The following is a 15,179-nucleotide window of genomic DNA, read 5'->3' as shown; positions in this document are numbered from 1 at the left end:
AGACCCATCTGTTCTGAGAGGTTGGGATGTGAATTTACCCATATAGTTGACCATTCCATTAAACCTCCGTATGTCCTTTTTGCATTGTGGCCTTGGCATGTTCCCAATGGCAGACACCTTTCTGGGATCTGGTCTGATGCCCTCACTGCCAATAATATCTCCTACAAATGTTCTGTCACCCCGAGCTGGCATTTCTCTCTATTCAGCTGCAGGTTTGTTTTCCTTGTTGGTTCCAGTACTTCCCTTAGTCTCTCATCATGCTCCATTCTCATGGTTCCCCATAGTATGATGTCATCCATTGAGGTATCAATTCCGTCCAGATGCTCACAGACCACATGGATAGTTTTGTGATACACTTCAAGAGCTGAGGCAATTCCGAAAAGTAACTTTAGGAATCTGTATCTGCCAAATGGACTATTGAACGTGCAGTCTTGAACTTTCTTCATCCAATTTTAACTGCCAAAATCCTGATGATGCATCTAACTTGCTGAAAAACTTTGCATTTACAAACTGTGACATGATTTCTTCCCATGTCGGAAGCTTAAAGTGTTCTCTCTTTATTGCTCTGTTTAGATCTCTTGGATGCAGGCAAATTCTAAGCTTTCCATTCTTCTTGATCACAATGACGAGTGAACTCACCCACTCTGTTGGCTCATCTGTGCTCTGAATCATGTTCAGGCTTTCCATTCTGTCCAACTCTGCTTTTAGTTGCTTTTCAAGTACAAATGGAATTTTTCTGCATAGATGTATTATCAGGGCCTCAGAGCCTTGTCTAACATTAGCAGAATTCCAGTAATTTAAATAAGATCTGTTTTAAAGTGTTTGTATATGACCTACACTAACAAACCCTGCCCCAATTTATCTCCCAAAAACATAGCTATATTCTATCACAGTACTCTCTCATGAGTTCATCATAGACTGTCTCTCCTTCGCTTTCCACCGCAAGGACTCTTTTTTACCAGGTTCAGGTTCTCACAGGCTGTTAAACCTAGTATGGCCTGTACATCCTTTGGTACCACAATGAAAGCTAGCATGGTTATCCTTGTGTTTCACTTTGACCATGCATTCTCCTTGCACTGGTATATCAGTACCTGAATATCCTGTCACCTTCACTTTTGTTCCATACATATCTGGACTTAAAATCAGTCTCTGATATTACATTAATTGTGCTCCAGTAACCAATTTAACTGAAATGTATATGTCATTCATTTTTAATCTCAACATCCCAGTGTCTGTTTTCTTTCTTGTCTTCAGTCACAATGTCTATGTAGAATTCCTCTATCTCTCTTTCATCTACTGCATGAACTTTGCTTTGTTGCACTTGGTTCCTACAGCAACGGGCATAATGGTTGCCTTTGTTGCACATATAGCATTTTTTACCATATCTGGACACTTTTTTGGTATGTGTTGTGTACCGCATCAATGACATGGCTTTCAATTGTTCCTTTCATTTTTGTTTGCTGGCCAAACCTCTCTTTCCACTTTGGCGCACTTTTTGTGAAATGGTTTATGTCTGTTCTTGCTCACTGCATCCATGTTGCAGCTAGTTTCACTGAACAGCTCTTTTGCCTGCAATTTTACAGTTCATGTAGCCCTACAGAGTGCTGTGGCTTTATCCAGGTCTAGTTTTGCTCTCTTAGCAGTCCTTCCCTTAGACTATTATCTGGAATACCACACCCAAGTCTGTCTTTTATCAGCAAGTCTGTCAGTCCACCAAATTCACATGTTTTGCTTCTATTTCTCGATTCAGTCACACACTGATCAATACTTTCTTTCATTTTCTGTACAGGTGAAAAATCCATGCCTCTCAAATGTCACATTATGTTTAGGTATGCAGATGCCTCAAACTTTTCCATTATTTTTTCCAGTTTTATTTTGTCTCCTTCAGCAGCAAATGTAAAGATATTATACACCTCGAGGGCTTCATCACCCATGGCATGTAAGAAAATTGATGCTTTCACTTTATCACTTTTCTCGTCAGCTCCGACTGCCACTAAATACAATCCAATGTAATCCTTCCATGTTTCACTTTGTTAGCATCTCTTCACTGATCAGTTGCTGACTTTAGATTTTACCTTTTAAAGTATTTCTAATTTCCTTCATCTCACTTCTGACACCATGTTTCATCTTGTATTTGTATGTGTGAGTTCTTAAGACAACACATCGGTTAAAGAAAAGGTTCTTTACTTTAAAGTTGATATGAACAACACCAAGAGGCCATGAGGCTGCAAGACTCCATTACAGCTCCAGCATATTGTGTGTCTCCTGCTCTGGTGGCAGCCAAGTGTAATCAAACAGTAAAAGCATTGCTAGTTGCCTTGCAACCACGATCACTATCATTATAATTGGCAGGGAGTAGATGGAGCCAACCTCCTCCCAGGCTACTTCCCTGCAGGTACAGTGGGTTGCCCCATGCAGTAGGAATGCAGGCAGTCACAGACAGTCTGGTGGTGGTATCCCACATCCACACAGTATCTACAGGAAGTGAAGGGTAACCAACATTCTGCACCCAAACATCAACAAAGTGTTGGTTACCCTTTGATTCCTATAGATGATATATTACCTGCTAAGTTTCTCCAGAGCATTTGTGTATTGCATTAAAGATTCCAGGTACAATTTTAACCCTGCATTGATTTGGACAAATGGAAATCAAAAGTTAAAATTCTACTTTTTTTTAATATCCATTATTATGACCTACTTGTTGAAACTATGCAGCAATTCAATTTGGATGCCATTAATTACATTGACCTGTACCTTTTTTAACCCAATTAATTCCTTAGAGGTTAAGGAGTGTGATGCATGCAATGTTGCATTTTAACATATTCTCTCGGAAACAACCTATTCATTCAGTGAGAGAATAAGTTAGAAGCATGAAGCTCCAAATGATGGGAAATGTTCATCACGCTGGGGCTAGTTGGAGGGAAACTGTCAATTTTTTAAAGTTGCAGTATGAAGGTGATGTAAGTTACAGAAGAACATGGTGAAATGCACTATTTGTTGTTTTCTCATTTGTATTTCTCCCCCCCACAGGTAATACAGGAGTCAAAGTACTTGATTGAAATGGCAGATTCTATACATAACCAGATCATTCAGTGTCAGAGGTCAGGTATGTACAGAAGTAGAGTATTTAAATTGTTATCACTTTAAAAATTGTAGCATGTGACCAACTATTCTCTAAATGTTGTTGATGCAAAAATTCAATGGAAGCTTCCAGAAGCTTCTCTTCTTTCTCCATAGATATTCACTGTTTTGCCTTATTAGCTGAAATTAGCAGCTATCCTCCAGTAGCTTAAAGAGAAATAGTGAGACATTGTCAGAATAGTTGATTAATGAATCCATGAAATATTGACGCTGTGCCTGATAATTGAGAACACATGAGAACATGCAGCAACTAGTGAAATGTGTGATTCAAATAAGACTGTAGAAAATAAAAAAAATAAAGGCACCCGAGCCTTTGAATGTCCAGCAAGTAACCTACTAAAACACGGAGATAGTGGAGGGAAAATCTTGTAAACTGAATAGATAATTCACAACAGATAAATCAGATAAAAATAACCCTGGAAATTATAGGCCGATGAGCCTGATGTCAGTAGTAGGTAAATTATAGGAAGTTATGGTATGAGATTGGACATACAATTATTTGGAGAGCCATAAAATCATTTGGGATAGTCAACATGTCTTTGAGCATGGGAGGTCATGTTTAACCAATCTTATAGAGTTTTTTGAAGATGTTATGAAGAAAGTTGACAAAGGAAAAACTGTGGATGTTGTCTACATGGACATTAGATTTTAGTAAGGCCTTTGACAAGGTCCCACATGGGAGTTTAGTCAGGAAGGTTCAGGCGCAAGGTATTCATGGTGAAGTAATGAATTGGATTCACTACTTGAAGCCAGAAGGTAGATGATTGCTTCTCAGACTGGAGGCCCGTAACTAATGGTTTATTGCAGGGATAATACTGGGACCATTGTTGTTTGTCATCTATATCATTGATCTGGATTATCAGCAAATTTGCAGATGACGCTAAGACTGGAGGTGTTGTAGACAGCAAAAAAGGTTTTCAAAACTTGCAGAAGGATCTGGTCCAGTGGGCTGAAAAATGGGAGATGGAATTTAAAGTAGAGAAGTGTGAGGTGTTGCATTTTGGAAGGACAAACCAAGAAAGGATATACACAGTGAAAGGTAGGGCACTGAGGAGTGCAGTAGAAATGAGGGTCCTGGGAATACAGATACATAATTCCCTGAAAGTGGCATCACAAGTGGATAGGGTTGTAAAGAGAGCTTCATAAATCAAAGTAGTGAGTATAGGAGTTGGGATGTTATAGTAAAGTTGTATAAGACATTAGTGAGGCAAACTTTGGAGCATTGTGGGCAGTTTTGGTCATCAAACTACAAGAAAGATATTAATAAGATAGAAAGAATGCAGAAAAAAATTACTGGGATGTTGCCCAGACTTCGGCAACTGAGTTAAAGGGAAAGGTTAAACATGTTAGGACTTTATTCCCTGGACCACAGAAGAATGAGGGGAGATTTGATAGAGGTATTTAAAATTATGAGGCGGATAGACATAGTGAACAAATTTGTTAAGTGTATCCAAGAGATCTCCCTCAATCAATAGAAAAAACATAATACTGAAGAAACTTAGCAAGTCAAACAATGTACTTTATATAGCAAAGATAAAGATACATAATGTTTTGGGCTTGAGCTCTTAATTAAGATATAGAAAAACATCAGCAGGTGTTTGAACAAAATGATATAGGGGAGGGGTGGGGAGAGAAGCACAGTCCCAAAGGCAAGAGGTGATAGGTGGATGAGGGAGGGAGGGAATAGCAGCAAGCAGGGGAGAGGAGGGATGTCTCGATGAATACAGAGGGAAGAGGGTGAAGAGCCAAGGGAAAGAGGATAAGGGGAAAGGGAAGGGAGGAAGAAAGGAGAGTACGTTAGCAGAAACTAGAGAAGACGATGTTAATACCATCCACTTGGAGAATGCGCAGATGGAAAATCAAATGTTGTTCCTCCAATTTATGGGTGGTCTTGGTGGGATGGTACATGAGGCCATGGCAGACATTTGAGTATGGGACTGAGATGCAGAATTGAAAGGGCTGGGAACTTGGAGATCCCTGTCACTGATGTGAACAGAGCAAAAGTGCTCAGCGATCTCGCAGTTTTCAATGTAGAGAAGGCCACAAAGGGAGCACTGGGTGCAGTAGATCACTCCCACGGATACACAAGTGAAGTGTTGCTTCACCTGTTTAGGGCCCTGAATTGTGGTGTGGGCACAAGTGTTGCACTTCCTGTGGGGCCACAGGGGAAGGGGGTGGGGGGTGGGGGTGATTGGTATAAGCACAGAGAAGGAGGGGTCCCTGTGGAAGGCAGAGAGGGGAGGAGAGGGAAAGATGTGTTTGGTAGTGGAGTCCCATTGTAGGTGCTGGAAATTACTGAGGATAATGTGTGTTGGAAGCAGAGGCTGATGGAGTGGTAGGTCAGGACAAGGGGATTCCCCCCAATATTTTGTTCAGAAGCCTGCCAGCATGGAGAAGTTCTGGATCTTGGGGCCCTGGAGGGTGCGTGAAAAAACGCTACGGGCCTGCCCACCTGGTTAAGTGTGACGGCCAAGGCAAAGTCCGACGTATCACTCTCCACCTGAAACGGGGTGAATTCATCCACTGCATGCATTGTGACCTTTGCAATGTCAACTTTGATTTGGTCGAATGCCTCTCAAGCTTCCGCCAACAGGGGGAAAATGGTGGCCTTGATGAAGGTACGGGCCTTCTCTACGTAGCTGGGCACTCATTGGGCATAGCAAGAGAAAAATCCCAGGCACCTTTTCAGAGCCTTGAGGCAGTGAGGGATGGGGAGTTCCAATAGTGGGTGCATGCGGTCAGGATCAGGGCTGATGACTCCATTCTCCACCATGCAGCCTAGTAAAGCCAGGCGACGTATGCTGAAGACACACTTCCCTGCGTTATGCTTCAGGTTACGGTGCTTTGCGGTGTGAAGGAATTTCTGGAAGTTCCTGTCATAGTCCTGCTGGTCATGGCTGCAGATAGTAACGTTGTCAAGGTATGGGAAGGTGGCCAGCAGCCTGTGTCCTTCCACCATCCGATCCATCTCCCTTTGGAAGAGAGACACTCCATTCGTGACCCCAAAAGGGACTCTCAGGAAGTGATACAGCCAGCCATCTGCCTCGAAGGCGGTATACTGGTGGTCACTACCGCAAGCCACTGCAGCTTAATTCTTGAAAGGCAGTTCAAAGTTCAGTTTCAGAAATTCAGTGATGACACATGGGTTTGAAATTGATGCAACATGCAGGCTTTAAGATGGTTGAGACACACACAGGCCTTAGAATGGTGAGACACACAGGCCTTAAGTGGATGTGACACGCAGACTTTTGATGGGTCAGAGATGCAGGTTTTATGATGGACGAGTCACACAGGCTTTAATATGAAGTTAGAAGTTCCTGAAGTGAGTGAAAGAGACTGGGTGGCAGAATGTTGATTACTCACAACACCCTATTTGAGGTGCATCAGAGAAATGTCCTTTTTAGACGAGTGCCTTCTGCAGTTAGAATCCTTTTCGTGGGTCACTCGAGTAGAGTGTAGTATTTCTTCTGCAACTTTAAAACCATTTTTGTGGGACAGTTGAAGTGGTCTCTTGTCCCTCTGTACACAAAAGGAGGAAATCTGACATTCTGTCTATAACAACAGAGGCCAAGTGGGTTTCTCAATGCTACAAAGAAGGTTGAAGAGCTGTTTACTCTTGATCTACTTCCTTAAAATGGCCTCCTGAACAAAGTACGCACTGTCTTTTTAAGAAACTGGACACATGGTCTCTTCAAATGTATACAGTAAAAGGAACATGATGTTCAAAGCTTGCTAGTAGTTTCACAGTCACTTCAAATCCTGCAGGCAGATTGTTAAGAGAAAAGGGACAGTCCCAAACAAATAAAATGAACTGAAAAATGGGAGAATGTCACATGATCCATTAGATTCAAGATTAGCTTAGTGGAAGGAATCAGAGAGTAGTGTTGGAGGTTTGCTTTTCTAAATGAAGGCCTGTGACAAGTGGTGTTGCACAGAGGTCAGTGCTGGGTCCACTGCTTTTGTTATTAATGATTGGAAAGCAATGTAGTTAACATGATTCCTAAATTTTCAATTGACACCAGAATTGGTGGTGTAGTGGACTGTGAGGAAGGATATATTATGTGATTGGGAAGGTTGGCCAAGGAGTGCCAAATGGAATTTAACTCTTGATGGGTGTAAAGTAGTGCACTTTCATAAGTCAAACCAGGGTCAGACTTCCATAGTAAATGGCAGAGTCCTGGGAAGAGTTGAGAATAAACCAAGGGGTACAGGTACACAGTTCTGTGAAAATGGTAAGTCAGGGTGATGAAAAAAAGCATTTGGCACTCGTACCTTCGTTGTGTGAGGTATTGAGTACAAAAGGTTGTCCTCATGATGTATCTGCACAACATGTTGGTGAGACCACGCTTGGCCCAGCCATAGGACAATATCAATAAGTTGGAAGGTTTGCATAGGAGACTAACCAGAATGTTGCTGGGTGTGAGAGGGAGAGGTTGGATAGGTCGGGTCATTATTTCCTGGAGTGCAGGAGGCTGAGGATGATTTTACAGAGGTTTGTAATTACTAAAATGAATGCTCACAGTCTGTCCCAGGATAAAGATTTCTAGAACTAGAGAGCATAGTTTTAAGGTTTGAAGGGAGAGATTGAAGAGAGACCTGAGGAGCAATGTTTGAACTCGGAGGGTTGTCCATATCTGGAATAAACTGCCAGAGGAAATTTTAGAAGCAATTACAATTAAAATATTCAAAAGACATTTGAACCTGTAGAGTATGTGAATAAGAAGGGTTCAGAAATCTAATGGGAAGAGCCCAGCATGACAACTTGGTCAGAATAGTTGAGTTGGGGCCAAGAGCCTGTTCTATGCTGGATGATACTCTAATTCTCTATGACTTGAAATGTTGGAGAGCCAACAGAAAAGTGGATATACATGAAGTACAGGACAAGAAGGAACTGCAGCTTAAGTATTATGGTTTCCCACATTGCTTTGCATATGGAAAAAATGTGTACAGTGTAGAAAGTCATCCCTCTAAACCAGCCATTCTCAAACTTTTTTTTTTGGCTTTGGCCCCCTTTGGACTCTGCTCAAAGTGTAGCAGTCAAGTTATGGCTTCTTCCGTACTTCTCTCCTACCGACAGCATGTAAAAGCATTAAAAATGTTACATGAGGATAAAAACAAGGTTTTAATTTTAATGTGCTGAGGCCCCAGGTGAGCTGCAGAACCCCCATTGAGAATGGCTGCTTTAAACAATGCACAATGCAAAGGATGTCAGACTTTCATGGAGTGGATGAGCTGAACTGTGTAGGGATAAAGAGAACAAGATTCAGTGTGCAATTGAACATAATGTGCTGGTACACACAAGGTTAATTAAGTGGATGTGTGCATGGCAATATGCTGGTGCATGAGCAAGTTGAGTTTAGGATTCATTATAATGTACATTATAATAGCCCTGTAGGTGTGGTTTGTCTGAGGCACCATTACCTTCTCTCAATGAGATTGTTACATTTTTAAAGGAATCTTCGAGAGCATCCCAGATTACACTTCCTTCCAGTGGTTTTGCATATATTTCCTGAGAGAGTATTTCTATACCATAAAATATTGCTGTAAATAGTCAGAGCCTCAGAAACATATAGAGTGACAGGGATCATTGCTGCCCAAAAGACAGTGAACTTCATGTATAGTCTGAGGTCTTGATCTTTAAATAACTTTTACTACAATTGACCAATGGCTCTATTTTCAACATTACCATTGAGATGTGGCCCCCATAACTTGAGAAGTAGTTGATGTTTTCCAGGAGCTCGCCTTAAATTTTCAATGTCGAGGGTATATACTGGGGGCAGAATGGGAGTGAAGATTTACTTTTCAGATATTGAGGGTAAAGCCTATCTTTTCTTTAGCTTCAGTGGGCAAGCCCCCAATGCTGTGAGCTCAGCCTCCAAGTATCCAGAAGTAAACGTCCCTTTCGTTCTTCAGCTCATTTGCTGAGGTTGGAGTAAGATTAGTTTTGGATCTGAGGTGATGTAGTTATCTAGTTTTCCATTGAGGTAAGATGATGGGGAAAAAAATTAGGGCAATGATGCAGGCTTACTTGGTACTGGCTTCACTGAAATTCGCTTTATTGCAGATCATTGGTTTGGATCATGGCTTGTACACTTTCATGAAGCCAATGTTAGAGACAAATTTCTGTGGACAATGAGTTTGACAGTTTCACAATTCCTCCCAGTTTATAGCATTAAAAATGTTAAGTGAGTTTGAAGGATTTTGTACAGTTTCTAGTGTTGAAGGTTATCATATCCACTAAGATCATGTCCATTAAGCCTTTAGATGGATAGAATCTATGTCCAGTTGAAGAAAATGGTTGAAGAGGACTCTGACTTTCCTTGTGGCAGACAGCAGGGAGACCTCATGTCATTACACAGCCAAATTAGAATTGTGACTTCTGATTTTCTCAATGTGTTTTTCTCTTCCCCGACATGGACACAGATATTGCAGATTTGTTCCTGAAGTTCTTCACAGTTGATTTTTGGAATGGTGGGGATATAATCTTAATCTGTGGCCTTGTCATTTGTAAGTGGGATGTGCTCTTTTTGTCTTGTTATTGGTCAGGACCAACAGAAAGGACTGAACAGAACAGGTTGCTGAGAAAAAAGTACAGGCTGCTCACAATAGGAACAAAGTCAAGCTTGAGTTCTTCATGGTCTTCCTTCCAGCTGACACTGATCTATTTCCTTGACCTTGGGCCTGCTGTGCAGCTAGTGTCAGGATTTGGAATATGGGCCAAGATCATTTCCAGACCTGTACTGGGAATACGGGTCAAGTATGTAGTTGATGTCAGGAGCATAGGCCTTGTGTGTTGGCAATGACAGATGGACTCTGATGTCATAGCTTGGAAATTCAGAAGGGTTGACATTGATATCTCTACCCTGAGTGACATACAATGGTTTGAAAAATGAAGTAATAGGGCACAACCTTTGGATGGCCAATCTGGAAGAAGATTGTTGTCTTCACAGAGTGAGTATTTGTATCAAGAATGTCCTTGTGGAAGTCTGATTCACATCTAGGTATGGCATGTTGGATCGCAGAAATACATAGTTGTATTCCCCTGGTGAAGATTACCTACAGCTTAAGAAATAAGTATGAAATTTTTTAAATTTTGGCAATCAAATTTACAAAATTCAGACGTAAATCTTTAGATGAGTTCTTCCCAACCCTCAAGATCAGCATTGACCTCCTCCAAAGAAAATTAAGTAGAATATGAATTTGTGATCTGTGGAGAATGTGTTAGTTTTCAGCAATCCAATTTGTTTTCTCATTTTCTTTCTTTGCAGCCTTCTTATCTTTTGCTTTTGCTTTTTATACATTCATTCATTTCTTTTTACTTTGGGATCTTTTTGAGGGAGGTGGGGGTTGGGACAATTGGGTTAATACCATCATGAAATAAATATTAAATATACTTTTGTACTTGTATTTTTAACTTTGTAATCAACTCCATGTTTGGTTTAAAAAATTTTAAATGACATATTGAAAATAAGGATGTCCTTGTCAACAAATTAGCTGCAATTTATATGGAATTAATGCTCATTGCCAAGGATAAATTTAAGTAGAACTTGTATTCGGATGTCTGCCTGCATCCCTGAGGAAGACAAGTTGAGCCTTGTGGGCAACTTTATGACCAGTGTGGGAAAAGATATAAGGCTATCTTCAACTGAATCTGTCACTTAACAAAAACCTGGAGGACAATTCTATCATAACCAACAGACTGAAGTCACGCAAGAGACCCCAGATACTGGAATGTGAAGCTAAATGTAATCCTCTGGAGGACCTCACCAAGTCAAATGGCATCAGTGGAAGAAAAATAATGATTGATGTTTCGAGCCTAAACTATTCATCAGGACTGAGGAAAGACTACTGAATGTAGTGTAGAGAGGACAGGGTGGAAGAGGTGAGACAGGTGTGGCAAACCAGGCAGAGGTGAAGCATGGTGGGCAGAGAAAGAGGACTGATAGGTGGCAGAGAGGCAAGATAAACAAAGGAGGCCAGGTGGAGTCATACAGGCTGGAGTGGGTGTTTAGTAGACAAAGGATGCCAGTGCTGGAATAATTCTCTGAGAAACAAGCTCATGACATCCATCTGTTAGATGATGGTATTGTCTGAGCAAGTATCTGAAAAAATGTCAATAAGTGCTGGACTGACCACTGCCTAATCCAGTTTATTATATCCAGCAACTTGGCCCCATACACTGGTATCTACTGGAAAGCACAAAGATTGTTGTTGAAGCCCAAAAGATCCTCACAGGTAGCTCACAGACTCCTAGCTGATAGAAGAGCATAGTGTCAACTGTATAAACTGCCTTGCATTCCACCACTTTTAATTTTCTTTTTTTTAATTTTTAAAATTTAAATTTAGAAATACAGCACATTAGCAGGCAATTTCAGCGTATGAGTCCGTGCAGCCCAATTTACACCCAATTACATTTCAAACAGTGGGAGGAAACCAGAGCCCCCCTGGGAAAACCCACACAAACGTAGGGAGAATGTACAAACTCTGGTCCCCACCGCTTTTGTCACTTTTGGCACCTGTGAAAATGATCAAGGTGCTAATTAATTGCCAATGTAGGCTTTCCTGGATTCGAAGCTTTACGGGGAAAGAAGCAGCTCCTCAGGGTACTGATGGCAGAGATGTGACAAAGACCCCTTGTCCTAAAAATGGATTTTGGAGGGAAAGAAGGCATTAACAGCAACTTCTCTGGTTTTTGTTAGGCCCCTCCCCTATCTCTCTCTTTCCCTATTCATCTGTCTCCTTTCCTCAGCTTCCCATTCCCTTCTCTCTCCATTCAAAAAGCTTCTCCCTTTACCTGTCACTTCTCAGTTTTTTTTTCTGTTCTGCCCTCCTACCCATATCCACCTATGACCTCTTGTCTGTGTCCCTGTGCTCTTCTCCCTACCTTTTTGTTTGGGTGCCTGCTTTGCTTTTTGCTCATCCCTTGACGATGGGCTCAAGCCTGAAACATTGATTATGCAGTATATCTTTGCTTACCATGGATGCTGTGTGACCTGCTGCATTTCTTCAAGATTTTTGCATATTAAACTGAAATCAGAGTGACTGTCAACTTTTCAGTTAACTTGGTTAAAATAAAGTCTTGATTAATATTTTTTGGAATATTTATTGATCCCTTTGTGTACTACTTCTGTTCCTCATACACGTGGAAATTTTTGATTGCATGAGATACAAAGGAAGTCCGTGTGTACACAACTGAGATCATCTTTCCTCTTACTAAATGAGATGCCTACAATCTCATTTTCTATTTCATATCAACAAAACTATTAGTTTTCCTATCCCTTGCTCTTCATTGGCCAATCGTGAAATGGACCCAAAATTATGGTAATGTTCTGGCATTAAGATTACTCTTGTTGGATTCTTCAGTCCACTCCATAACCTTATCACTTGATCTGTAAAGTGTTTAGTGATCCTTGACTTTCTCATTGGAAGACCACAGTCAGTACAAATTGGAAACAACTTGTCCTCCACACTGATCGGCAACTCAAGTGCACCCCCAAGGATGTGTGTTTAGCCACTGCTCTACTCATTATACATCTATGACTGTGTGGCCAGGCACAATTCCAATACCATCTACAAATTTGCTGAGGACACCACAGTTCTTGGCAAAATCACAAACGGCAATGAGGAAGTGTACAGGAGGGAGATAGTTCAGCTCATTGAAAGGTGTAATGACAACAATCTTGCATTCAACATCAGCAAAACCAAGAAGATGATGGTGGACTTCAGGAAGAAACCAGGGGAGCATGACCCAGTCCTCATCTAGGGCTCAGTAGTGGAGAGGATTAAGAACTTCAAATTCCTTGGTGTCATCATCATCACCAAGGATTTGTCTTGGAGCCTCCATTGATGCAATCACAAAGAAGGCTTGCTAGTGGCTATACTTTGTGAAGTGTCTGAGGACATTTGGTATGCCATTGAAGACTCTCATAACTTTTACAGGTGTACCATGGAGAACATTCTGGCTGGTTGCATCACTGTCTGGTATAAAGGCGCCAACTCCCAGGAGAAGAATAAACTCCAGAGGGTTGTTAACTCGGCCTGCGACATCACAGGCACCATCGAGGACATCTATATGAGGCGGTGTCTTAAAAAGCAGCCTCTATCCTCAAAGACCCCCACCACCCAGGCCATGCCTCTTCACTCTGCTACCATCATGGAAAAGGTAGAGGAGCCGAAAGACGAGCACTCAACGGCACAAGGACATCTTCTTCCCCACTGTCATCAGATTCCTTTTTTTGTGTAATATTTTTGTGTAATATTGTTATTATTTTATTTTTTATAGTAATTTTGTAAAATGGTTATAATATGTATGTATACAGAATGATGCTGCCACGAAACACCAAATTTCATGACAGTAAATTCTGATTCTGAAGTTGTCAGAGCTATCTGTACTGACAATATTCGGGGACTCCATGTGGATCTATATAATAAATAATTTACAGTGTTGTAGCCTCTTTAAATTTATTGCCAAGACCAAAGACACTGTAAATGAACAGGCATCTGCTGCTTACAATGCATTGGAAATGTTTAGCAGAGATTGAAGGTATCATACATGGTGCAGGGGACGACATAGTGGATCAATGCCAAAGATAGATAAAGGCCCTCATTGCCTCAAGTTTCAAGACAATCTCTCTTCAGCCCATTTCAACGAGGACATTGCTTAGTCATTTGAACATGTCAGGAGATAATGTGCCTGAAGAAATTTTGTGCATTGGCTTCAGCCATCTTTGTTCATGCTGCCCATATTGGGGCACATTAGAGGAAAGCATCAATAGCAAAATATAAAACATAAATGCACATTAGACACTATTGAAGACATTCCTTTCAAGGTTTCAAGTGCAATTCAATAACAAAAATGATGAAATGGAAATTAATTCTCTAATATGAGATCATTGTGTACAGTTAGTTTGAATTGACTTTCTTGTAAATATGAGTTCATACCACAGAAATTGCCCACAATTCAAGGGAAAGATTTAAATGATCAATGAAAGGGGCATTTTTCCACTGTTGCAACCAAATGATGATTTTAACGTACAAAGTTTTGATCTAAAGTAAATATACTGTAGTTATTCCATTGTCTAAATGTGAATTTATATTTTAAATAAATAATGAATTTTATCATGTGCACATCCCAATTGATTCAAATTTTAATTATATTATTAATATATTGAAAAGTGATAATGGCATAAACTTGTTTGTCACTCATGTTTTATGTTCTGATATCTTTTACAGGAACTCAATTTCATGAGGACTTGCATAATTTAGGAAAAAAGAAGGACTAAAGGGAACTAAATTAAATAGAGCATTTGAAAATTTTGCATGGAATATCACAGTATTGAAGGTACAGTAATAACTAGATAAACTGTTCTGTGAATATCTTAAGAAATCGTATCTAAAATGCAGCTAACTAAATGTCGATCCTTTTCACTATGAATACCTGAAGAGTTCATGGAGGTTAATCTACAAGGACAAAATGATATGAACTAGATTGAAAGGACAGGTGAAGAAAAGAAAACAGCAGGACAAAATGGAAGCCAGAATATATTTTCCTTTTTCCTTTGTTACGAGCCCAGAGGACTCCAAATCCCAGCAGCAATAAAATTCACTAAGACAATGGGTACTTAAACAAAAGTTGCTTTTAATTTTCTTTAAACATAATGACAAGATCAAACTTATTACTATCAACTTAACCTACAATTCTAAGCTCATGTGTATGTAATGTGTATATGTTTAGGAAAGTTCTTCGTTTCACTGTCCAATCATTCACTTCTCACTTCTCCAAGTTCATCGATATCAGGCAATTCTTATACTGTGCACAGAATTCAACATTTATGAATCTTCACCAGGCTCTGTTGTTTAAAATTAAGTGGTTACTGCTCAAGAACGTTCTTGTTGGTTTCAGAGAGATATTTGTGGCTCATTGGAGACACACACAAACTGAATTTCCTCCAATCAGTCACTTCAGGGTCTTGCAGAGAAACTGCTCCATTATGGGTTTGCCAAATGATAACCTCTTCTTCCAGGTCACCTTTTGTTTA

The 15,179-nt window shown here is 40.4% G+C and overlaps 1 protein-coding gene across 1 annotated transcript in view; it reads left to right on the top strand.

Annotated features, from left to right (window-relative positions):
- Positions 1-15,179, top strand: part of plcl1 (phospholipase C like 1) — a 241,016-nt gene that overhangs the window by 223,770 nt on the left and 2,067 nt on the right. The window contains 3 exon segments of the mRNA XM_069936210.1: positions 3,031-3,106; positions 14,374-14,406; positions 14,409-14,482. Of these exon segments, the coding sequence (XP_069792311.1) occupies positions 3,031-3,106; positions 14,374-14,406; positions 14,409-14,482 (183 nt within the window).

Source organism: Narcine bancroftii, chromosome 4, assembly GCF_036971445.1.
Source record: "Narcine bancroftii isolate sNarBan1 chromosome 4, sNarBan1.hap1, whole genome shotgun sequence".
NCBI lineage: Eukaryota > Metazoa > Chordata > Chondrichthyes > Torpediniformes > Narcinidae > Narcine > Narcine bancroftii.
The sequence above is the reverse complement of the archived record's forward strand: the minus strand, read 5'-3'. Positions and strand labels throughout refer to the sequence as shown.